The 24,155-nt window shown below is 40.6% G+C and overlaps 2 protein-coding genes across 2 annotated transcripts in view; both read right to left on the bottom strand.

The window, feature by feature from the left end:
* Window positions 1-13,904, bottom strand: part of LOC145394827 (branched-chain alpha-ketoacid dehydrogenase kinase-like) — an 87,919-nt gene extending 74,015 nt beyond the window's left edge. Inside the window, exon 1 of the mRNA XM_080268626.1 lies at window positions 13,328-13,904. Within this exon, the coding sequence (XP_080124752.1) occupies window positions 13,328-13,582 (255 nt within the window). The 5' untranslated portion in view covers window positions 13,583-13,904. The remainder of the gene's footprint in view (window positions 1-13,327) is intronic.
* Window positions 13,905-19,226: 5,322 nt separating this feature from the next.
* LOC145394826 (E3 ubiquitin-protein ligase RNF10) overlaps window positions 19,227-24,155 on the bottom strand; it is a gene marked incomplete at its 5' end in the record, with an annotated part of 50,059 nt that continues 45,130 nt past the window's right edge. The window contains 2 exons of the mRNA XM_080268625.1: window positions 19,227-22,557; window positions 22,883-23,047. Of these exons, the coding sequence (XP_080124751.1) occupies window positions 22,457-22,557; window positions 22,883-23,047 (266 nt within the window). The remainder of the gene's footprint in view (window positions 22,558-22,882; window positions 23,048-24,155) is intronic.

Genomic DNA, 24,155 nt, shown 5'->3' with positions numbered 1-24,155 from the left:
TCTATTAGTGTTTACATCCCAAAGAATGGCTGGGATCTACTGTCTCATACAGGCTAATTAATGCCACTCTGAGTGTGACGACTGACTCAGGGCCCCTACGCTGCTGTTGGGTTAATAAAGAAGTATTATGACAGAAATACACACGTGCACACATCAGAATATAAACATAACGGTATATACTGTATGGCAGACTCACGTAAAATTATATCGGTATAAAAAAAACATTGGAGGAAGGAGGTTTCACAAGTGTTTTTCACTGATATTATTAGATGGTGAACTTAACATGATTTTACTATAAATACTGTACCATAAATGCTAAGACTACCGTGAATAAAAAAAAACTTTAGTATATTTCCATGTGTACAGTTAGCATCAAAAGTCCTATCGCGTATCCTGTTTTTTTTTTTTTTTTTTTTTTTTTCCATGGTCTATGAAAAGTAGTATGATGAATCCGCAGCAGGCGACACTGATAACACTGCTCACAGGCCTAATACAACGATCAGTGTAGGTTTCCGTGGCGTCGATTTTCACATTTTCAAAGCCCGTGGAGAGAGGCGCAGACGACAACTTCTAATACGACTGCACATACGTCACTAGGTAATGCTGGGTGAGAGAGACAGGTTAGAGCTTGAATCCTTTAATTTCTCTATCTCTCTCAATATGGGTTCTCTGTAGTCCGAAGCGTTACAGAAAACAAAGAATTGAAGCTCCATCCTCTCTCTCTCTCTCTCTCTCTCTCTCTCTCTCTCTCTCTCTCTCTCTCTCCCAAGCAACATTTCCACTTGTAATGCATCATCTACTTAGTACATACCCATTGCATCGTGAAAAACATATTGAAGGTGTACTTAGAATCAGTTGGTATTTATAATTATCTTACGTGTATTCTAAAGGTGTATTTATAAAGGGGCCTAACCAAATTTTAACGCTAAAGTCTTCCTGTTTATCATAATCATCCTCGACTGTTTTCGTAATTTGTCATTGTTATATTCCCTCTAGTTTGAAAATAGTGAATGTCTTTGCTATATGAGTGAAGTCAAGCGTATAAACAAAAGTAATATACACAGCTGAGGCTTAAGATTGTTTATAAATATGGTACCTCCTCACGGCAACCACCCTTTTTGCCCTAGGGATAAGACGAACCTGAGAGAGAGAGAGAGAGAGAGAGAGAGAGAGAGAGAGAGAGAGAGAGAGAGAATGACGCACTGACTAAAAGTTCGTTTACTTATACGTACAGCTGCCAACTTAAACAATATATCACTTCATAACGAGAGAGAGAGAAAAACGACCTACGAACCCCAACACTGTCATCTTCGCACCTGAACAAACTTATCCCAATATTTTAAAGAGTTTAATCCTTTCTGAACTGAAGGATGTACCGATATTTTTGACTGCGACTGTACCTATGCTTCATTACGCCGGCTAAATTCTCAGCTGGCATAACCGTCAGCCGGCAACCATGTCAACCAGCATTCCCTAACCATCAAAACCAGCAGTAGCAGTAGCAGTAGTAGTAGTAGTAGTAGTAGTAGTAGTAGTAGTAGTAGTAGTGGTGATGGTGGTGTAGCTGTAGTAGTAGCAGTAGTAGTAGTAGTACTACTACTACTACTACTACTAATAATAATAATAATAATAATAATAATAATAATAATAATGAGCTAATTATAACAGTATCTGAGGTGTTGGTACAAAAATAGACGAGACCTAAGTTGTCAACGAGAATACCCTCAAGTGCTTCCTTTCTCTCACTCCCTCCATGCCTTTTGTACTTCCTTCCTTGGTTCCTTCGCCTTCCTTCCTTTTATCTCTTTTTTTTTTTGTTACCCCCCTTTCCTTCCTTTCGTCTTACTTCGTTCCTCCTCTCCTCCCTCATGTTATGTGTATATCTTTCTTTCCGTCCTTCTTCACGTATTCACCTCATTCCTTCCTCCCTTTCCCATTTACCTGTCTTCCCTTTTCTCTGGCAAACCTTTTTATTAAACCCCTCCTTCATCCCTTCATCCTTCCTTTCTCCCCTTCCTTCACCTTTCCTCTCTTTCCCGTCATTCTCTTACTTTTTTTTTTCTTCCTTTTCCTCGCGCCTTACCCTCTCTTTCCCCCCTATTTATTTTTTTTTTTTACTATCTCCCCATCTTCTCTCCTTTCATCCTTTTCTCCTCATCTTCTCTCCTTTCATCCTTTTCTCCCCATCTTCTCTCCTTTCATCCTTTTTCATTTTGTCTTCTATATATTGGCCGTACCCACCAGGGCGACCAAATCCAGTGTGTGTCCCTAACTGCGCCACTAATTCAATCACGGAGTCACTGCACCTTTTTGACGAATGAAATCTGATAAGCCATAACTGTAGTGTTGTATGAACTTCACACTCTTCTCCGGTGACATAGGTTCTGCCAAGTCCCACACTGATTTGATGCAAGCTGGTATGTAATTGTTCATGCCCAGTCAACAGTTCACTAAAAGATCGAACTCACCAAAATGGTTTAACAGCAGTCGTGCCAGAGCAACGGCCCAAAAGACCTTAGCATATAACTTTTACTTTGAATCAAAATCACCTGAATGAATCACTCAGACAATTTAAAATGGCTAGAAACCATGCAAATGCAGTAATTAATCTCGCTAATTCAAACTTTCTTCGCAACCAAGCATCCAAACTGTTATATAATCCTAATAACAATGGAATGTTCCGGTCAACTCTCAATTTTTTCATTAATAACTTTAACAAGTCATCACCCATTCCCCACTAAAATCTTCTGATGGTAACACTACAAATGACCCGCGTGGTAAAGCGAACATCCTTGCCAATAAATTTCCCAGTAATTCTACCTTGCATGAAGTCAGCCTGAACGTCCCTAGACTAGAACCTGAATCTCCACAAACGCTCCACTTTAAGATACAGGCTAGATACGTAAAATCCATTCTAGACAATTTGCCAACCAACTAAGTTCCAGGTCCAGATGGAATTCCTCCAACTGTTTTGAAAAAGTGTTCCCCAGAGCTTGCTAAATTATCAAGACTATGCACACGTACTTTTTCATTCCCTAATTCTTGGAAAGGAGCCAAAAAATATCCACCCGATTCCAATGAAATAAAGTTCCTGTGACTCCTCAGATTACAGACCAATAGCTGTTGCATCTTCTCTTGGTGAAGTATCTGAGATTGTAATTCATAAACACACTGTTAAACATCTTGAATCCAACAACTTAATTAGTGATAGACAATACCGTACGGTTTTTGCCACGAAAGATCCTTTGCTGATATACCGTACTTAGTCTTCTAACTCATACCATCCATCAGTCAATTGACCAGCATGGAGAAACTCATGCAGTAGCCCTTGATTTTTCTGAAGCTCTTAACAGAGTGTGGCGCCATTCCCTGCCATCCACACTCTCTTCCTATGCCCTATCATCTTTAGTTCCTCTGGCTTCCTCATATCTTAGTGCCAGGGAGATAAAAGTTGATTATGTATATTCCAATTCCCACTCGATTAATGCCGGCGTGCCACAAGGTCCAGTTCTGGCTCCAACCTCATTCCTAATTCATATTAATGTTCTCTTATCTGTCACCCATAATCCCATTCACTCATATGCAGATGACTCAACACTTCATAGTTCATTCACACTTAAACAACCATTCACAAAGTTTGATATCTCAAACTCACAGCTCAGTACAGCAGTCTCCATAAATTTATGAAATGGGGACAAAATAACATTGTATCATTTAATGCTACGAAAACCAAATATATACAATTTACTGACAAACAAATATTGCCTGATTCCTATATTACCTTCAATGCTACTAGTGTTCCTGTCTCTAAAGGTAGCTACCCTGCTGAAGTTCTCGGTGGTTCACTTGGCTGTGCTCTCAGCTCGACCTCTCATGTTAGATCACTTGCTAAGACCGCTTTGGAGAAACCTGATTACTGTACCAAGTTCATAACTTCTCCACTGACGAACAGTTGGCTATAATTTACATACCATCCATCAATAAATTGACCTACATAGAGAAACTTGCGCAGTAGCCCTTGATATTTCTAAAGCTTTTGATAGAGTATGGCACCGTTCCCTGCTGTCCAAACTCCCTTACTATGGACTATAGTCTTTTGTTCCTTTGATTTCCTCATATCTGTGACAGGAAAATAAGAGTAAAAGTAGATGATGTTTATTCCAATTTTCACTCAATTAACGCCGGCATGCCGCAAGGATCAGTTCTGGCCCCAACCCTATTCCTAGTTCATATTAATGATCTCTTATCTGTCACCCACAATCCCATCCACTCATATGCAGATGACTCAACACTACATAGTTCATTCACATTCAGACACCCGTTTACAAAGTCTAATATCTCTACCTCTCAACTCAGTATAGCCATCTCCATAAATCAAGGCCTATCTACGATCAGTGAATGGGGACAAAACAACCTTGTCTCATTTGATGCTAGTAAAACTAAATATATACAATTTACTAATAGACAGATATTGCCAGACTCGTATATTACCTTCAGTACAACTAATGTTCCCATCTCCAAAAGTATTGAAATTCTCGGCGTCTCAATGCCCTCAGTTGGACCTCTTATGTTAGATCACTTGCTAAACCGCCTCAAAGAAACTTGGATTAATGTACAGAGTCCGTAACTTCTTCAATGATGAGCAGTTAGCTGTAATTTATAAGAGTCATGAGCTTGAATATTGCTCACCCTTGTGGAATGGATGTGGAGAGGTTGCATTAAAACTATAGACAAAATTCAGAACAAGCCTGTTAGAATTATTAACAACCCTGCCATTACAAATAAACTACCCACCCCCCCCAGAAGTAAGAAGGAATGTTGCCTCCCTTGCATTATTTTACAGATATTTTTATGGCAAATGCTCAGACGAAGTTGCGTCCATGATGCCACCTCTCCATGCCTTCCCTCGTGCTACACGGGCATCTGGTACGGTAGCGCTCATGACTGGGATGTCACTTAACCATACTACAGAACTTCTGCCTATCAGAATTCTTTCATTCCCCGAACTGCATCTCTTTGGAACTCGCTTCCCCAGAGTTGTTTCCCTCCAAATTTCAACCTACAGCTGTTCAAGTCTAAATGTTACAGATATTTTATGAACAGAGGACACCAGTAATCTGGTGTATGGATTATTATTTTTTTATTCATTTGTTTTTCCTTCCTCTGTTCTATTAAAAAAAAAAAAAAAAAAAGTCATGTACGCTCTCAGCTGGAATATTACTCACCCTTGTGGAATGGAAGTGGAGAGGCTGCACTAAAACAAATGGACAAAATTCAGAACAAAGCTATTAGAATTATTAATAACCCTATTACAAAAGAACTACCTAAACCTACCCTACAGGTAAGAAGGAATGTTGCCTCCCTTGCATTATTTTACAGATACTTTTATGCCAAATGCTCAGACGAAGTCGCATCCATTGTGCCACCTCTCTATCCCTTTCCCCGCGCTACACGGTCATCTGGTAGTGCTCATGACTGGACTGTCACACTGTCATACTGCAGAACTTCTGCCTATCAGAATTATTTTATGTCCCGAACTGCATCTCTTTGGGACTCGCTTCCCCAGAATGGTTTCCCCAAACTTCAACCCACGACTGTTCAAGTCCAACTGTTACAAATTTTATATGAAAGGAGGGCACCTGTAATCAGGTGTAGCTATGGGTTATTTTTTTATTCTCGTGTTTCCTTCCTCTGTTCTGTTATTGTAAAAATAAAAATACTTGCACTTCCAGAGAATTTTGTTATACCTATCAAGGCGTGTCTGGGGTGTGTCTGGGATGCATGTGGTGTCACCTTTTGGGATGTGCTGGAGAGGTGGGTATAGTTGGGGTGGGTACTACTATCAAGTGTCCTTTGTGTTGGTCCTCATTCATCTTTTATTTCTTTATTTCCTGTCTTCTCTTCCATGCCAAACTTCAGCAGTATCAGATTAAAATTCTCTCTCTCTCTCTCTCTCTCTCTCTCTCTCTCTCTCACACACACACACACACACACACACACACACACACACACATCCCTCCCTTCCTTCTTTGTACTTAAAATATTCCCTTCTACCCACCTGCTCTCTCTCTCTCTCTCTCTCTCTCTCTCTCTCTCTCTCTCTCTCTCCCCCCACCCCAATCGCTGGCAGAGGCCCCTAAACGTGACATACCCCATCACACAAACACCCTGGTGCTAAAAATACATTCGAGCCCCAGTCAAACCTCCTCCTACTCCACGTGACCACCCCAAACATAACGCTAAACAAGGTGCCGGGGCCTTACCAGCAGAAAGGCCCATTATTATACCCGGCACCCAGTAACAGCATCACTTCTTTAGTCTGTTCACCTTAAGTTGGCGGGAAATTTCGTCCTGCCGCAGCTTACTTCCCAAATCTTGAGGGCAAAATGACACCATGACTGAACATCCTTCCACAGCACTTTGCGCCTAACATAGTTTATATCTCGTACTAACTCTTCATTCAGGGTGGAGATATGGAAAATTTTAGTCAAGTTAAAGTGAGAATATAAAAATTACTGGCAATGAATAGTCTCCAATAATATGTAAACTACAGCTAATAAAATTGGTTATATTTTAAACACACAAAGAACATTTTTTTTTTTTTTTTTTTTTTTGGGGGGGATGGGGGAGAAGAGTCCTGGGCCCGAAGGGTCAAGGGTCCGTCACGTTCTTATCAACAAGGCCCTAAGGCGTCTGTAGGTCAAGAGTGAGAACAACTGAAATAAGTTATCAAAGAGGAGTATGTGCAGTTGCCGGTGCGTGGAACAGACACAGATCCACAAATGAGGCTGTTAAGGAGCACTGTGGCATTAATCTGGGTGTGCTGGAAAGTGTTACAAGTTCACGCACCGTACACTGGGAGTCTGGCCACGTGGAAAGACTGGAGAATGAAAGATTGACTAGGGAAAGGCGAGTGAGGTTGAGTGGGTAGGGAACGAGTTGAAGGGTGGCAGCTTGATAGGGGAAGGATGGGGTACAAATGTATATACGGTACGTTAGGCCCGTGTGAGTTGAAGGAAGCCAGCCTGATGGCGGGGGACAAGGAAGGGTGGGGTGGAGAGGTACCGTATATGAATAAGGTTGGTGTGAGCTGGAGAGAAGTACGGTAACCTAATAGCTGAGGAGAGGGTGACATGGAGATAACATACGACCAGCACTTGTAGGATTAAGTCACCTGGCTATAGGTACACTGGAGGACCCTAAAATCTGACCCACCCACCCCCGGCAAGGAGACAAGGCCCGTGCCCTTTCTGGACGGAGACTCGCCTAACTACCAGGCGAAAAACATGCACGAATACGCGTTACGAACTTTCCAAGGTTTCTTAAACCCTTGCCTCGGTACTTCGGAGCAAGATGTGTTTGCGCCATTGACGACGCACCGGTAAGATAGTATTAGTGTACGGTATTGCATTCTGTTTGTGATAAAAAAGAAATACGATTTATTTTTGATATCTGCATGAACCAGTCTGCAACACAGATATCCGATGTGTGTAATTCACCGGGTCGGTCAGGATCACTTGATGGTCGTGATCGTCAGCTTTTACCCTCCCGGAAGGGAGCTGAGAGCTCATATAGTCCGATCTAAGGGCAAGGCTGTGACCTTCACACACGCACACACCCGTCCCCTTGCTCCAGGGGGACAGTAACCACCCACTTCGTCAGTGAAACTTTTCGCAACCTGAGCGAGGCGCGAACTCCCGTCCACCAGTTGGCAAGCGGGAACGTTACCACTGCAGCAGCGAGCGGTGTGTGTGTGTGTGTGTGTGTGTGTGTGTGTGTGTGTGTGTGTGTGTGTGTGTGTGTGTGTGTGTGTGTGTGTGTGTGTGTGTGTGCGGGAGGTACAAATTCTCAGGCAGGAGAAGGCACAGATGAGGGAATTGTTGGAGGAGATGTTGGAGGAGAAAGAGAAAAAGGCTGAAGGTTGGACACTAGTTAACAAGGGTGCAACGAAGTTCACTCTTAAAAAACAAACGGAAATTAAGACAACTAATACATTCGACGCACTACGGGACGAATGTGAAGGGAAGGCAGAGAGGGAAGTAGAGGAGAAGGACGGTGAGGGAACTTCCAGTACAGGTAAGTATAAACAGAACAAGAAAGGTAAGAAAAATGTTGTTGTTGTTGGAGACTCCCAGGTGAGATATCTGAACAGGGGCCATGTATACTCCACTCGCTAAACATGTGTGTCTTCCAGGGGCCAGGGTGGCTAATGTGGTAGATAAAATTTCAAATATCGTAAAGGAAAGTGGTGACAAACCCACTGTGTGCCTCAGTGTAGGAGGCAATGATATTAGTAGCCGTAAGAGTGAGGTACTGTGGAAAAGGTACAAGTTGATGTTAGAAAAGGTTAGGGAGAGGGAGGAACCCCTGTAGTGCTTGGTGTTTTACCAAGGTGGCGGGTTGGAAGGGAATGGTTGAGCAGGGCAATAGGGTTTAATTGCCGCCTTGAAAGGTATTGCAAAGATAATGCAATACCTTTCATGAACAGCTTCAGGACCGGTTTTATGGACGAAGTGCCTTGTATAGTTGGGATGGGACTCATCTTAGCAGGCAAGGAGTTACTGTTTTAGCTGGAATGATAGATAGGGAGTTGGAGGGATTTTTTCGAGATTGAGAAGTAGGTGTACAGGAAGATGCAGCAACTACAGTCAGAAATCATTATTACCATGTTTGGATAGTTGCATCGATACTTGCAAAATTAAGAACAAAAGTTCAACCAATAGTGTAGATACATCCACTCAGGCACCTCAAATTGAGCAGGCGATGATAGATGATAGAACAAGCGATGATAGAAGGGCGATAAGCGATAGTACAAAAAATTGTTATATTAGTAAAGTAAAGAGTTTCCCAGTTAGTAATAAAATAAATAACAGTAATTGCCAAGGTAAAGGCATAACTACTCGTGATAATCTGAAAGTGTACTACACAAACAGCCGGAGTTTACGTAATAAAATGGATGAACTGAGGGCTTTAATTTGTACAGAGAAAATAGACATTGCCGTTATTAGTGAAACTTGGATGAATACAGACACTCGAGAATTTTTAGCAGAATATCAGATAAAAGGCTATAATATTTTTGTGTCAAACCGTCAGGGAAGAAAGGGGGGAGGGTAGCTATTTATGTAAAGGATTCATTAAACTGTTACAATAAAGCAGACATTAAAGTAAATAGGGACACAGAAAGTGTCTGGGTTGAAATTAGTAACAATAGGGAGAAATTAGTCTTAGGAGCAATTTACAGATCTCCAAATTAAGTAGAGCTGATAGTAAATACCTCTGGGGAGGAAATTAGGAAATCATCACAGTCCAGCTTAGTAATAATTGTTGGGGACCTTAATCTACCAAGGATAGATTGGAGAAATCAGACAGGAGATGCAGAGTCAGAGGAATTTCTAGAGGTAGTACAGGATAATTTCCTTTATCAGTATATCAGGGAGCCCACCAGAGGTAATAATATACTAGATTTGGTTTTAGCTAATAAAGAAAATATCATTAGCGATATAGAGGTTGGTGGACGACTTGGTAATAGCGATCATGAAGTAATTAAGTTCAAATTTATTTGGGATGTCTGTTCCACTGAAAATACCTCCACCGTTCCTAATTTTCGTCTAGGAGATTTCGATGGCTTAAGAGCTTATTTTCGAGCGGTATTCCACAGGGAGATTAGCTATTTGAGGGAATGTCAGGTTAGTGGGGATCCCCAGGTCATAGGTCAGGCGCAGGAAGCACGTGGGGATGTCCGTCAGGTGTCTGTGAGGGGGAGGTGGTAGATAGGAATGTAGTCCACGTGACGGAAATTAACTCAGCTCCAGTACCAAACAGACGTTCGACCAGTGAGAAGTATAACGAGTTAATAAATATAATATACGGAGGCCAAGATAGATATATTCCTTCAAAACCGTTTAGAACTAACAATTCAGAACCAAGATGGTTAAACAACAGATTAAAATCTCTCATAGGCCAAAGGAAAGGAATATATAGAAAAATAAAACGTGGAGAGGAACACTTACGTAACCGGTACACAATTTTAAATAGAGAAGTAAAGAGGAGATAAGAAAAGCAAAGAAGTTATGAAATTAAGGTTGCAAGTGAATCAAAAGTAAACCCCAAGGGTTTTTATCAAATGTACCGAACGAAAAATAAAGATAGGATAGGACCACTCAGAACAGAATCAGGTGACATTACCAGTGAAGATAAAGAAATGTGCTCCATCCTAAATAATTATTTCATATCAGTATTCACCAAGGAAAATCTAAGCCTGGTCCCTCAAGCAGCAAATATTTACCATGAGAATACGGAAAATATTCTTAGTAAAATAACCATTAGTAAGGAGGACGTATTGAAAGAAATTAACAAGTTAAAACCTCAAAAATCGCCAGGTCCGGAAGACATATATGCAAAAATTATAAAAGAAACCAAAGAAGAATTATGTCAGCCACTTTTAACGTTATTTAATGACTCTTTAAGTTCAGGAGAAGTTCCAGAGGCGTGGAAAACCGCAAACGTAGTGCCCATCTTTAAAAAGGGTGATAAATCAGCTGCGTCGAATTATCGTCCGATAAGTCTAACGTCTATAGTAGGAAAAATGTTAGAGTCAATTTTGGCAAATAGGATTAGAGAACACTTAGAAAGATTTAATCTTATAAACGAAAGTCAGCACGGATTCAGGCAAGGACGATCCTGCCTCACAAATTTGTTGTCATTCTACTCGGTCTATGAGGCAGTAGATAGCGATAAAGCTTACGATGTTATTTATCTGGACTTTAGTAAAGCTTTTGATAGAGTCCCACACGAAGGTTAGTTAGAAAGGTTCGAGCACACGGTATAGACGGCGATATCTTAAAATGGATAGAATCTTGGCTGAAAGGACGAAAGCAGAAGTATTAATAAATGGAACTAAGTCGGACTGGGGATTAGTAACTAGCGGTGTACCACAGGGTTCAGTACTCGGTCCCTTATTATTTATCATATATATAAATGATCTAGACTTAGAGTCAATAGCAGAATCAGCAAATTTGCCGACGATACAAAAATAGGGCGTATCATTAACTCGACTGACGATTGCCATAACTTACAAAAAGACCTCGATACATTGTCCAAATGGTCTAAAACTTGGCAAATGGAATTTAACGTTGAAAAATGTAAAGTACTTAACGTAGGCAAGACCATTGGAGATACTAAATACAGCTTAGATAACAAAGAAATTAGCAAATCTGAATGCGAGAGATCTAGGAGTTATGATTAGTAACGACCTTAAACCTAGGCAACAGTGCATTAATGCGAGAAATAAAGCAAATAGGGTCCTAGGATTTATTTCGAGAAGCGTGAGCAATAGATCATCTAAAGTAATACTGAAACTTTATCTAGCATTAGTAAGGCCACATTTAGACTACGCAGTACAATTTTGGTGTCCTTACTATAGAATGGATATTAATTCGTTAGAAAATGTACAGAGAAGAATGACTAAAATGATACATGACGTCCGGAACCTGTCATATGAAGACAGACTGAAAAGACTAAGTCTGCATTCGCTAGAGAGGCGTAGAGTAAGGGGAGACTTAATTGAGGTTTTTAAGTGGATGAATGGTATAAATAAGGGAGATATTAGCAAGGTACCTAAAGTGAGCATACAGGATAGAACTAGAAATAATGGTTTCAAACTAGAAAAATTCCGTTTCAGAAAGGAAATCGGTAGAAATTGGTTTGGTAATAGAGTAGTAGACGAATGGAATAAGCTACCTAGTAAAGTAGTTGCTGCCTCTTCCATTGAGAGTTTCAAGCATAGGCTAGATAAGCATATGACAAAAAAGGGGTGGATATAGAATAAAGAAAATATTATAACCAATACTAATTCAAAAATAAATTTTCTTTTCAGGTCACACTATGATAGTCTCTATTCTCCTTTCACACTTTCCTGTAAAATGTCCACGCCAGTTTTTCTATACGGCGTGGTGTTCTTTCTGACTTTTTCCTGCCGGCTTCGGCTGGAGGGTTTGGAGGGCGGGGGAGAGCCTTCTTCTTTGCTATCCTTATCTCATTCTAGTAGTTCAGTTACTCTTCTAGGAGCTGCCTAGCATGGGCCAACCGGCCTACTGCAGTTATCCTCTCTTCTTATGTTCTTCTTATGTTCTTATGTGTGTGTGTGTGTGCGCTTGGTGAGTGGATTAAGGTGAGCTATGAGAAGAGGCTCACAATTTCCCTTTATACCCAGAAGAAGAAGGGGCTCACAATTTGTTAGTATGTCTGTAACAGTGCTAATACTGAATCAGTCTTCATATATTTTGTAGGGTACAGGTATTAATGATGACCTTTACTGTTTAGCCTACTGTAACGAGACAGATCGATACCGGTAGATATAGATATACATACATATACTGTATAAACACGTATAGCCTACAAGTACATACATACAGTATATACAAAAAACACAAGAGGAAAGCATAACTGCAGTATATCAGCTGGCCCACGCACGGCAGAGCCAACAAGTACCTAAACTATTATACAAAGCACTCTCTCTCTCTGCATATTGTGATACTTCAAATACTGAAACTGCTCATCATCATCATGGAGAGGCAAACGCGGCGGGGTGCATATAGCCTCACTTACCCTTCGACTCCACCCACAGGCTGTGCAAAGCTTCACGCAGCGACCCTTCCCCCCTCTAAGGAAGCTTTCACACGAGGCCACCGGTGGCCTCCACTGGTGCCCCGGTGTGAGCGAGCCACCGTCAGGAGCTGGTTGCCAGTCGGGCAACCGCAGTAGCCTCGTATGAAAGGCTCCATTGAAAACTATAGGAGGCAGCTAACTGCGGCCACCGGTGACCTCGTGTGAAGGCGGCCTAAGTAACTCGACATTATCAAGTCCTCTCATCTCCTCCAACCCGGGTTTACTCTCCCGGATCACACTCAACTACTGTACACTATAGGAGTTTTCATAATTCTATATGGCTTTATTTGGCCTTCCCATTCTAGGTTTCTTTTGTTGTTCCACAATTTTTTCTACCATTCCTTTTTCGACCCCAAACTAGCGATCACTCATACTGGGACGTTCAAACCACTACACTACACCGTGCAAGAAACATAAAAGACCAATATACTAGTCCACTTTACCTCAGCCTAGACTTGACATTTCTGTTTTCAATGCTGAACTGTAACGAAGACTAATAGACACTAAGTTTGAATAAGGTGCTAGTCACAATGAAGTGCTGTTAACATACATACAGCCAGCCGTCATTTGCTCCCACTGAGCTACGTGAAGTAAGCTGCAAAAAGGGGGAAAATCAGGGCCACGTTAAGGTAAGACTTCAGAAACAAGCCACAACACTCACTTTCTTAGCGGCAGATTCCACAGCAGGTTGGTTGTAATACGCTGCCACTGTCCTCGCTCTCTCCCGCTCTGAGGTGATGGTGGCTCTGGCTCGGTATTCTACCCTGTTGGTGGAGGCGCAACTCTGCCGGTTGTGGTAGCTCAGGCCTCGGGTACTTTGGCGCCAGAGATCCAGGGTTTTGTGGTTGAGTGTGGTGGTGTGGCAGAGTGTGGTTGGTCTCACCACCGCACGCACCAGAGACATTGACGGGGCCATTATGCTATGCCTGTTCCTCCTGAATGTTACTTATTACACGAAGTTGGATGAGGTTTCTTAAAAGCGGTATGGGAGTGTCAGCTACGGAGGGGCATCATGGGGTTCAGTATCTGCTAACTCAAGTCAGTAGCAGAGGAACGCCACCAACTTCTTAACTAACAGTTCACTTCTCACCTCACCTTCCAGCTGCAAACCTTTGATTATACTGTTCCGTCCTTTTTGCCATTATATATTTGTGAACTACTAGAGACTGGCTTCTACCTAACCATGGACAAGATAATTTCAAGTCTGTCAGAATAAATGGCGGAGGAAAAGCCAACACTCCCACACTCATCGACCGCAACGACTGTACTGTATACAGAGTTACAGACCTGCCAAAGCCTTAGTTCATAAGTGCTACATTTGTTCTTGATAACTGCTAGAATGGAGACAAACACAAAACGTCCAAAACATCGCTTGAAAAAGTGAGGAAATCCAGCGAGTTTAACTAACACATTGTACAATATTTTTCTTGAGCAGTGCTAGATGTCTTGGAACTAGAATTTGGAAACTGATGCTAAACGGGATCAATGCTTTTAGAGTTAGCAAAAGCAAAGCGCTAAGTTGGCAACCTTGACGGAATGCCGAGATGACAACTAGAAGTTAAAGAAAACCATGCTGTTTAGGGGAGAATTATTTTAAAGCAAACTAATTTACTTATTCCTGCTTGATCTTCAGCAACATTCCCCAGAGTGCTGGAACTTGTTCTGAATAGCAAATAAAGAATGAAAAGAAAAATCTCATTACCCCTGCCTTCCCCTTCTCTAGTTCATCCTGTTGGTTCCCCAGTTTTATCTGTTGAGTTTTTCCTTATTCTGCATCCTTCGTTCGTCTTTTCCTCGTTCCTCTTTCTGCCCTCTCATATTGCGTTCTCTGTTTCCTTCTTACTCAGTTTACCTCCTCCTCCTCCCTTCTTTGACCTCCCTTTCCTCTCGTTTAAATGATCCTACTTATTTTTTTCTTTCTTTCACTGAGCCTTATAATCTCTCCTTTCTGATCTACATTTTCCCCTAACCTCCCCCTTCTTTATTTCCCTCCGGCCTTCTTCCATTCCCTATCTCCCTTTCCACTTTCCTTTTCCTTTATTTCCCTCCGGCCTTCTTCCATTCCCTATCTCCCTTTCCGCTTTCCTTTTCCTTCCACTGACACTCCATTGTCTCTTCTCTTTTTTCACTTTTATCGTACTTTGTCCTTAATGTCTTCGGGTCGATGGCTTATCTTTTAACCTTGCTGCATTAGAGTTTTATTTGGCTTAGGAGAGTCTGATCTAACTGGAAGTTTGATATATCCCTTATCAACTTCTATACTAGAGGTAAAATTATTGTAATAGCTTAAGGACCGTACAAAAGAAGTGGCCATATTGAAGCGAATCTTTGCTCTTACGTAACAACTACCTCCAGCATATCAGCTTTCACCTTACCCGCGTAACCCGACACCTTCACAATCCTGTCACACTTTTGTACTGCTGTGGCCTCTCTTGATCTTTGGTCAAGGTGACTACTCTGAATAGAAGATGCAAGCCATTACTAGAACTTTCACTATAACTGGTCCAGATTTTCGTCCTCCTGAACCAGATTTCACTTGGTTCAGTAGCAGAAAAAGATAATGCTTCGGGTTTACATCCTCTACATAGCACTTCGTGACAAGCATCATTCTCTAGTGTTTAATCTCGTTACAATTATGCTCTGGATATGAAAATATGACTGTTTAAGGCCAAGGTTGTTCTTGCTGAGTAACCCGGGCTTTTTCTGGCTGAAGAGACCCATCAACCGCAGCCAACCAACCGTTCCTGCGGGGTCGTCCCATGCAGTGAACCGATGTTCCCTTCTGGTGGACTGTACATCACCACAACGCGAAGGAAAGTAGTTTGATTCCAGATGGACGCCGCATTTGAGTTTGCACTCAGTTAAGAGGGGGCACCATAGTAGACTCCACATCACCATGTTACATGTTTATATGGTTACTATCCAGCATTGTAAATGGTTTCCTAGGTTACAGGAAACCATCAAGCTTGGCACTGTGTAGAGCTGCCTTAAACCAAAAGAAAAATAATAAAGTGACTGGAAGGATGGGAGAAATAAGACGAGGACAGAGACAGCAAAAGAATCGGTGAAGGAATAAGTAGACAGCACAGTATCAACCAAGGGATGATGGTCGCCACCATCTACCACCATAAGGCCAAGGTAAAGTTAAAAAACGTTATATATAGGCACTCACAAAAGATCCTTCATTGCAGGGGTTCATATTCCCTTTTGTGATTTTTCTTCCTGAACTGCTGATGCAGTAACCTGTTCTCACCATGACTCGGGGTGGTGTGTATGAAGGAGAGCAGCATGATGGCATACAACAAGGTGCACTGGGACAATTTATTTCTGTAGTCGTCCCTTCCAAGATTAAGACATTTGACCATATACAGATGGACATAAAGATAAAGCAATTTAGATAAAATTGAATGAATTAACTAACCCATATTAGTATGACTAACACAGGACAAGGGTTTTGGAAAAGGAAATGAAGCACTGAGGTGAAGGGATACAGCAGTGAGGTACGAGTTGTGCGAGATGGTTAGAGGGCAGTCTAATGACGGAGGACAGTGGAGTGAATTTATTGATGGTGACCCCTTCTGTTGGCAATATGTCTGCCTGTAGATATAGACCAAACATCATTATACTGTACTGAGAACAGCAAAACACATCCAACATTTTCTAGTTTTTATTGATAGACTCGGGATGATAAAATAAAACCTTGGAAAGCCACTTAGCGCAACATAACCCAACCCAGGTCACGTACACAACATAACCACAGGAATACGCCACCGGAAAAGAAAGTCAAAATACAGTATACCAACAACTTCACATGGCTTAAATCCTTTGAACCCCAGGATTTCTTTCATTTGCTCTTGCCATCTCCCTGATTATTTAATCAGATTAGGGTAGACTTTTACAGTAAGCAGGGATGAATATAGCCTTAATAAAACTTTCAGTGCGAGGCATTTCCTAAACTGAATAAAATTAATGGCAGCAGCTTAGGATAGACTCCCTGAACTACTGGGGTTAAATATAGCCTTAATAAACCTGTTCAATAAGATGGATCTTTCCTAAGTTGAATACAATCATCAGGTCACAATAATAAAGATGCATCACTCAGATTCAATGGGTTTAAAAACTTGCTGTAGATATGCTCTGGTCAGGTGTGAAGGCTTCCATTAAACTGAAGAGAACATACTATACAGTTCATTTATGACTAACCAAGGGGTTAATGCATTGTGCACTTTTGTATTACAGTATTCAACTTTGTATTCTTTTCATATCATCATCATGGCCATTCAAACTTCTTTTCTCACCCAAGGATGCAATGATGATAATTTTCATCGATTCTATTATATATATATAATTTTTTTTTTTCTACCACCCTCAGGTTTTATTTAGCCTGAGAAAGAAATGGATAATGAAGGGAAGAGAAACATTTCCATGAACCACTGAAGTGAAATCCTTTCTAGTTTACTCTTGCTGCTGCCAGATGAATTTATTTAACTTAGGAAATCTCTCATAGTCTATGGGTTACATAATGGCAGCACAGAACCTCACCCCTTCAAAAAGTCTATCCAAAGCTGAAGGAAATCATCATGAGACAGCAAGAATAAAATGAATAATGTTCCATCTGAATGTGTTACTCCAATCATTGCCGGTCTCCACCATCATCATCAATCATCATCATCCAGACCTCCTTTCCCATTCTAGGGCAGGGTGAACAGTAGCAACGTCCAGACAGCCCAAGTTTGCCCACTCCAATGGGCCACACTTCCATCCACTCATCATTCAAACCCTCGGAATCCTGGCTGTATGATACGTGACAGCGCTGCGATTGACTCAATCAAATACGTTTATGTGAAGCTACAGAATGTAATGCAGGTCTCCACACAGCTGAATAAAAAGCTCTTGTGAAAAGAATATAATGATATCACTGTGCTGAATGGGTTAATGCTATCTATTTATCAATAACCCAATCCTTTACTGATCCACCAGGAATTAAGAGTCTCGCTATAGACATAACAGGAACGGTAGAACAGCAGATATGAACATACGGTATCTAAACCACATTACTTTTTGTTGGGCATCAAGAAATTTACTTAAATATTTTTGCATGAGACTGTCTTCTCCAGGTTTCTTGAGGTTTAATTCAGAATATATGCTCTTCCCTTCAAACTGAGGAGGCAAATCCAGATCTCAGGTATCATGCATAAACAGCTGCATTTAACTTCTTGAAATCAGGTGATGTCCTTTTTATTCTTGTTGCTACAATACCATTTTATTCAACTCTGACAAGGTCTCATACTGAAAGTACTGAAAGTGTATAATGATGCCACATCTAAACCCTTCAGATTGTAGCCTAAAGTCAATTCTAAACTTAATACAGCTGTCGAGCGGATGGCAAGAATAATAAGAAAAAAACGTCCCCAAGCTCAGCGGGTTCAATTTACATTCTCTTCATCTACTGTATAGGTGATTTCAGCATATGCACATTTCATTACGCCAAGTACCTACTGTAACACATAAAATGCACTGATTAGGCTTGAAAACCACTGGTTCTTTGCACTGAAAATGGCATTTGTTTTGTATGTGACCACAATATGGGTAGTGAAGGATTAATCCTTAACAGTATGATCTTTAAACTGTTTCCAAACAACAATGTCTCCATTATAGTCATGCTACCCTACACTATTTTATTCAGCTGAAGATCCAAGCATACAATACTGTAGGGGTTAAAAACAACTTCCATTAGCCCTTTTACCACATCTCCCTCCAAACCAAATCAGATCATCGGCTGACAGCAAGAATAAAAATTTAAAAAAGGGATAACAGTTTTGTTATGATCAGTTTCCCCTTTTAGTACAATGACATCTGTTTTGTTTCATTCTTGCAACCTCTGATTTTTTTCAGCATATGGTAACAAGTCTCATGGAATAAAGAGGTCTGAAATTCTCTCACTGTATCCCCTCCCTATCAGATCTCTCTCCTTAGACGATAAATAAAGCCATCTCATATTAGCCAGCACAAAATATTAAAATTCATCTTTAAGCCAAAATAGTTAATGCAACTCAAGAGAACAAAAGATCTAGCAAAATAATTTGGCCACATTCTTTAGCTGTTATAACAATCAAGCCTCAAGCAACATGTTTTTAAAATGTTGAGCTATTCTGGAGGCCTTTCCCCCCCCCCCCTCAAGCTCTGTCTGCAAGCATTTTGAAATAATTTTTTTTTTTTTTTAAAGGGGGAGGCTTTTACATAAAATACTCTATTTTTTTATTATCCAAGGATGGTTTAAACAGTATTTGCCTGTAGTGAGGTAATTAATGCAACACTAATCTTACATACAACAAGCACCTCACACAAAGATGCTTGTACTGTATCTCCTTAACCCCTTCAAGACAATTGTTTCTTACACTTACTGCCACTAGATAAGTTTACTCAGCTTATGGTGGATCCCCATCACCATCATTCAATATCCATCAATGACAGATGAAAACTCTTATGTTTATATTTTGTTCAGACTACTGACCATGCAATAATCTGTATGCCTCAACTGATGGCAGCTCACCACTTGCTGTGATCTAGAGCCATTTCCTTGTTCAATCCCCTAACCTAATGGCCCCCGTGGTGGAAACCACACCACATGTCTTCACTGTTGTGAAAGGATTAAATAAATACCCCACCAAAACAAGTAATATGGAACTATTTATCCATACCATTAGTATATACAACCAAAGAGGAAAAAAATAATGGAAACAATACAACTGAACTTTTTTTTATCAGTTTGTGATACTTTCCAGTCCACAGGAAACATCTGCTACCAACTAATAAGAGGCTTGGCATCAATTTTAAGCATTATGTTGGCATACTTCTGCAAATGAACTGAAATGGATGAAACAAAGGTATCTTCAAAAGAATTTTCTTCCCCTTCAGCAAAACTTTGATACTATGAAAAATTAAAAACCATTCTGCCCTCTCATCTCTCTCTGTTCAAGCAGTGTTCATATTAAGTAAAGGAAGAGTTTTACTCCATTAACTTTTTACAAACGTGTTACTGTAAATCAGGGTACACGTGAAAATCAGCTTTAGAGGTAGCAACAAAACTTGCTGACAATGTTGCTACAATGTGATGAAATTTAACACCAAAAGACAAGCAAAAGGCTGTTTATAATGTGGGCTGTCTGTCCAGCACAGTATCAGGCAAGCAGGAATGAATTTCAACGCATTCTCGACTTGAATCTCAGAAACAAAAGCAATAAAGTTCTCTTTGGGAAATTACAATGAGATGGACCTTGACAGCTATAAAAAAAAAAAAAAAAAAAAAAAAAAAAAAAAAAAAACACTACCTTTAGACATTTGTATTTCGCTCAGGAAATCTTTTCAGACTGTGAGGGGCTAGATAACAAGACTTCAGTGATCCCTTTACTACTGGGGTGCTAACTTAAGCTGAGCAAAACTGTCTCCCAATGGCAGCAATAAAAAACAATGCAGGGTGTGTCCAAAGTCCTGATAAGCTTGCAAAAAACCATTTGTGTGCAAATGGCTTAATACAGGGAGATAAAGTTTTTCCATATAAAAGATACTGAAAAAAGATAAACAAGTTCAAGTACCTCTTTCATATGAAAAATTTGCATCTCAATGTTATGGTGCCTATATGCAGCAAACTTACACAAACTGAGCAGGATTTTGTGGACAACCAGTAATATCTCATTAATTGGAGGTGTTAATGAAGATACAGGTAGCTCACACCTGTTTGGGTTCATGTAAACTAAATTTTCTCCAATTATGTTCATTCAGCGTATAACTTGCGTGGCAAAGTAAAACATATAACCTGGTGCAAACTAACACCTTGCCTAAAAAAGAAATATAATTACGGATGATACACTGATGGATACACTATTAAAAACTAACAGAATGGGAGGAAAATAAAATAAATGATACCAATATGATGACATTAAACAGAAGCAACAAGAGCTGGCGGCTGTTTTGCATCTTGGACAAAATTGCTCAGGACAATAATTATCCTCTTCACTACAATGATGTCTATTCAGAACATTTTTGCAAACACCATAACAATGACAGCAAGACATCACCATAATGAGAGATTTAACCAAGTACTGTAGTAAAACAATGCTCGTTTAATTTCCAGGAACCGAAACCTGGCCACTTCCTTAAGCCCAATATCAATGGAGAGGTCAACATATTTTTCATGTATGAAACTGCCTGCACCATCTGTTGGGTCGCCTAGGTACAACGTGAATTACAAATGACGATTATACATGCCCCGGGTCACATGTAATCCCTCTTGTAATACAAATAGCTAGACATACACCAAGCTAATTGGGAGCAGACAATCTCTCAATTTCACCTTATTAGTACCATGATGTTTACAATACCTGTATTGCAAAAAATGCTACCAAAACAACTAACCTAGTTACCGAGCAATAAGGTAGTTAAATATCTGAAATCCAGCCAACACATACAGTACTTGGCCTATCCTGAGTAAAATTATCCCTTTCCCTGACACTAACCGCCCTTAAAAATCTCTTTCTTGGCCAGACTAGGTCCATACTTAGGTTCTCACAAGCACATACATAAAAGTAACTTCTCTCAGTTCACAAAACACTTAGTAAAGACAGCCCATGTTATGTGTTAGGCAAGAGTTCCAACTTCCACAACTTTTTTCACATAACCAGTACTACAAATTGGCAAACGTTAATTCGCTTTACAGGTAGGCAAGGAACTTGATCAGGTAATTCCTTTTGTAATTTACTGTAGAAAAAAAAAGGGGGGGGAGGGGGGGGAACAAAATGAGGACTTGCACTATCAACCAAAAGCCACTCTGAATGTCTGTTTCTGTCGTATAACCAGCCATATTTTTAAAACAATCACATCTGCTTATACATATATACAGTATATATTCATCATTCTAGTGATGAACAGATGAAATAAAACACTGCTTTATGATGGACAGCTCTCTTAACACACACTGGTCTGGTCAAGAAGGAGCTCACATTGCTTCCTTTACCACCTACCCTCATACAACCCACAAATCCATGTATATCACAGGCAAAAGTTTGCTGTCAATCCCCTGCCACTACTGTCTCCAGACTTCCATACTTCTTATTCCTCCCCAAATGCTAGTTAGTATCCATCCTTCTCAACTACTTTTGCTGTGCACTTTATACAATTACTTAAAAGTTTCATTCTTTACCTGTTTTATACTGCAATCACTCAAAAAATTTTGAAGTACATGCAGATATCAATAGGTAAGGGATATTGTAAACGAACTTTTTTACACACTTTAAATTGGGCTGTACAGGCAAATCAACTTTCAAAGCTAATAATGGACCCACAATAGGCAAATATTTGTTAATTTACGGAGTTCTTTAAAAAAAAAAAAAAAAAAAAAAAAAAAAAAGGTAATAATAGTGGCTGGCTGTTGCTCCAGGTTCATCTGCTATGTTGACCCAGTGGACTGAAGGATAAGGCTGTTCTTCTCCACCAGTCCATCCTCCTTTCAGAGGATAAGGAGGGAGGTGAGAGATGTCCATACAACCAGGAATCAGTTGGTTATATAAGTACCATCATGTGAAGGAATCCTTCTCAGAAAAGGGGGGGAGGGGGTATTAACCAATTTCATTCCCACATCTGGCTGGGAAGTGTTAGTTTTTGTCATCACAGCACACTCAAAATATATTTACGTAGCATCTCCCATCACCACAGTGGGTAGAGAAGTGTCAGCAAACTTTCTATTATGATATTACACTTAGGTTCATGGGGGTATGAAGAGAATAAATAATGCCTAGTTGAGTCCCCCCGATGAAAAGAGGACTACCTGCTTTTTCTTCTTCTTGTTCTTCCCCTTACGACCACTACTGCTCGCCGCCTCTACCTCATTCGAAGCTGTGGACAAAGTTAATGTTATTTACTCTTAGCTAGGAGGCTTTCTCTCCTCCTCTTTCTCATCCTCATCATCATCATCATCATCACAATCATCATCAGCATCATTATGCTACCACCACCACATCATCAATGACACCATCTTAGCCTTAATTCTCAACTCCGATGTGGTGATGTTAAACAACCAAACAAAGAATGACAAAGCCCAAGTTAGAAAAAATTGTGCTGTATTTCAACACCACTCTGCCATTGTGGTATGTTTGTTCTAACCTACTACTACCACTACTACTACCACTAACTACTACAAATCACTAAGTCAGCAACTGACCAGATGACTTCCTGGCGGCAGCAGCATCTAGAGCACGAGCCACAGCAGCACTGAAGGCATGTTTAAACTCCGGCGCGGCACCCTCCTCTTCCCCTTCCTCATCCGAGCCACCGCCATCCACTTGGCTCCCTCCTTGCTTCCCATCCCAGGCATTGCTTCTGTAACCTGTGTGTGGTTATAGTTAGTACATCATCAATGTGGAGTTAATACACCATTATCATTATCATCAATGTGGAGTTAGTACATAATCATCACCATCATCATCATCATTTGGGTGTTAGTAATCATTCCAACCTCTTTCCCCATCAAAGGATGGGATGAGATGGGGTCTAGATAACAATGAGAAAGTATTGAGGAAAGTATGCCAGGGCACAGACACCCATTTTCACATCATCCAAACTACTGTAATTCTGGCTCCACCTCATTGGTCTAGCCATCTGGATTTTTTTTTTTTTTTTTCCTTTGCAGACAAGTTTCCCATACAAATGCCATACAGTCAATTCATAAGTTACGAAGTATTTAATAAAGGGAACCATTAGCCCAGCGGTGGCTGAGTGGTTAGCATCGCTGACTGCGAAGCTGCCGGCCCATTAGCGCCAGGGTTCAAATCTTGGGTGGGCAGCTGGAGGTCACTTGACTCAGGTGTCCATCCACCCTTTGTAGGTTGATGGGTAAAAAGAGTATCTAGCATAACACCTAGGGGAGGTAACTGTGGTGACCTGGATGATGCAGTGGACTTGTATCCCAAGTTATTGGGTGAATAACCCACTAAAGGCTCAAAGGCCTATATTACGAAGATGAGCACTGCGGCTAAGTGCCTCATGACGGATGCTCCCACCTTATCTTTTACCAGTAGATTTGACACTAATGGCTTACTGCAACTACATAAAGCAGTGCTGCATGCTTTGCATGGATCAGACCCCCCCCCCATCTCATTTGACAGCTGCTTTCAAGGCTGAAGTCTGCAACAGCATTCCAGTGAAGTCTTTTAACTCAGATTTCTCAGGTCCTTATCCCACATTTTCCTTGATCTGTCTGCAATGGCTGTCCCCTCCACATTCAAGCCTGTACAGTATAACTTCACCAAATTATTTAACACATTCCCTCCATACATCAATGGGAAAGGGAGGGGTGGAGAGAAATAACAATGTGGAAAGGGAAAAGATAAATATCCCCACAGCAACCAATCTCAATCCAAGATGATAACTTCACTAAAACATTTAGCACATTCCTGCCATACATCAACAGTGAAGGATGGGAAGAGGAGAGATAT

Source organism: Coenobita brevimanus, chromosome 28 (genome assembly GCF_032717465.1).
Source record: "Coenobita brevimanus isolate Jiangsu-jjx chromosome 28, ASM3271746v2, whole genome shotgun sequence".
Lineage (NCBI taxonomy): Eukaryota > Metazoa > Arthropoda > Malacostraca > Decapoda > Coenobitidae > Coenobita > Coenobita brevimanus.
This window is presented reverse-complemented; position numbering and strand designations above follow the sequence as displayed.